Source organism: Musca domestica, unplaced genomic scaffold (genome assembly GCF_030504385.1).
Source record: "Musca domestica strain aabys unplaced genomic scaffold, Musca_domestica.polishedcontigs.V.1.1 7, whole genome shotgun sequence".
In the NCBI taxonomy this organism is placed as follows: Eukaryota; Metazoa; Arthropoda; class Insecta; order Diptera; family Muscidae; genus Musca; species Musca domestica.
In genome coordinates, this window is record NW_026712383.1 from 10,584,312 (window position 1) to 10,586,028 (window position 1,717).

The following is a 1,717-nucleotide window of genomic DNA, read 5'->3' on the forward strand; positions in this document are numbered from 1 at the left end:
GGTCTAGGTGTTCGTATAGGTCCCATATATCAGTACCTCCCTGTATTTGGTGTTTTGACGATTTAACCTACAATACTCACCAAAATTTTTTGAGATGTCGTATTTGAAGTTCGTAATGGATACCACATCCTGTGACAGAAAATTGTCTATGCAGGTCCAGGTCTTCGAATAGCTACGCTATAACGGTACTTCCCTACATACTGTATTTTGATGATTTTAGCTACATTATTCACCGTTTATTTCATGTTTCAAATTTGAATATGGTAACGCCTTAAGACAAACAATGCCTATGTAGGTCCATGTCGTATTGACCCCAATATAACGGCTATATTCGCTATTTTTAAGATTTTAACAGAATTTTTAACGGATTTTATTTTTTGAAAATTTCCAATTTCGTTCCAAATGGTGGAGGGTATTCGAAGTTCGGTCCGGACGAACTTACTGCTTTTTAACTTGTTAATTTCTATAAAATACATTACGTATAAATTGAAAGAACTTTTCTGAACAATTTAGCTAGTTATGAAATTCCTGTAAATTGTAGAACATTTTCAAAAATAATCTCTGGAACTAATGTCTTCAAATGGCCCCTCATTGTCTATTGACTCACTATATGTAATGTCTTCATATGTCTGCACTTGGTAGTAATTCTATATTCACATTTCCAAGGTCCATCGACTTTCACCAAATAGTAAATTAGGTAAAAGGTGAGAATCCTTCATTAACTATTGCAGCCATCGAACTCTACACCGCGATGATTGTCAAATAATGTGATTACTAATAATTGCAATGATTCGAAAGATCTTTGTCAATAAGTTATAATGACGTTATAACAATATTGATTGAAAATACGGTTAAATCGACTTTTAATAGCGAAAATATTGAATATAAATTACCAGACCCAATGACGACTATTATTAAACATAATTCGTGATGCGAAATTTCCTAAATTTAATTTGTATTTTCAAGAATTTCTCAAATGCATATGATTTATTTTTAATTGATAGAAAGGCTGTATAATAAACTTCACAACAAGCTCATGGATCAGTTGCAACCATGAACTACCTTTGGATACTTTTGCTTTTGGCATTTTACATCCAACTAAACAGCTCCGCAGTACGATTTACAAACCTAAAATGTGAAACCATTCATCCCGACTTTGTTTCATATGAAGTATGCAGTCTGAGAGTAATTACCCGAGGTGTTATTGGCCTAAGTATTTATGCCAAGATGTGGCAACTACCCGTTAATAATATTTCGGTAACAAAACTAATAATTATTTGATTTGATTCTAAAAAGTTATTTTAACTTTCCATTTCTCTAACTTTCAGATCAATTTGAGTCTCTTTAAGAAACTGAATGGCTACAGACCCTTTCTTTACAATTTCAGTGTAGATATGTGTAAGTTTTTCAAAAATCCCAAGAAGTATCCTTTTGTTCAGCTATACCATCGTATTATTGTAAATGAGTCAAATATAAATCATACTTGTCCTTACAATGTAAGTACTTATTTGTGAGTATGGAGTTGCAGCAAAATTAAATAGTTCTATTGCATTTCTTTCAGCACGACTTAATTGTGAAGGATGTGTTTCTAGATGAAAGCAAATTTAAAAATTTACCATTGCCCCGTGGTGAATATCGTTTCGATTTGAAAGTTAGTGCCTATAATGATTTGAAAGGAGAAATTAAAGCTTATATTGATATTAGCAGAGATTTGTGA

The 1,717-nt window shown here is 32.2% G+C and overlaps 1 protein-coding gene across 1 annotated transcript; it reads left to right on the top strand.

The window, feature by feature from the left end:
* The first annotated feature begins 1,053 nt into the window (after positions 1–1,053).
* On the top strand, positions 1,054–1,717 carry LOC131806263 (uncharacterized). The gene is made up of 3 exons (XM_059130226.1): positions 1,054–1,257; positions 1,329–1,496; positions 1,562–1,717. The coding sequence occupies exons 1-3, from the start codon at positions 1,054–1,056 to the stop codon at positions 1,715–1,717; spliced, it is 528 nt and encodes a 175-aa protein (XP_058986209.1).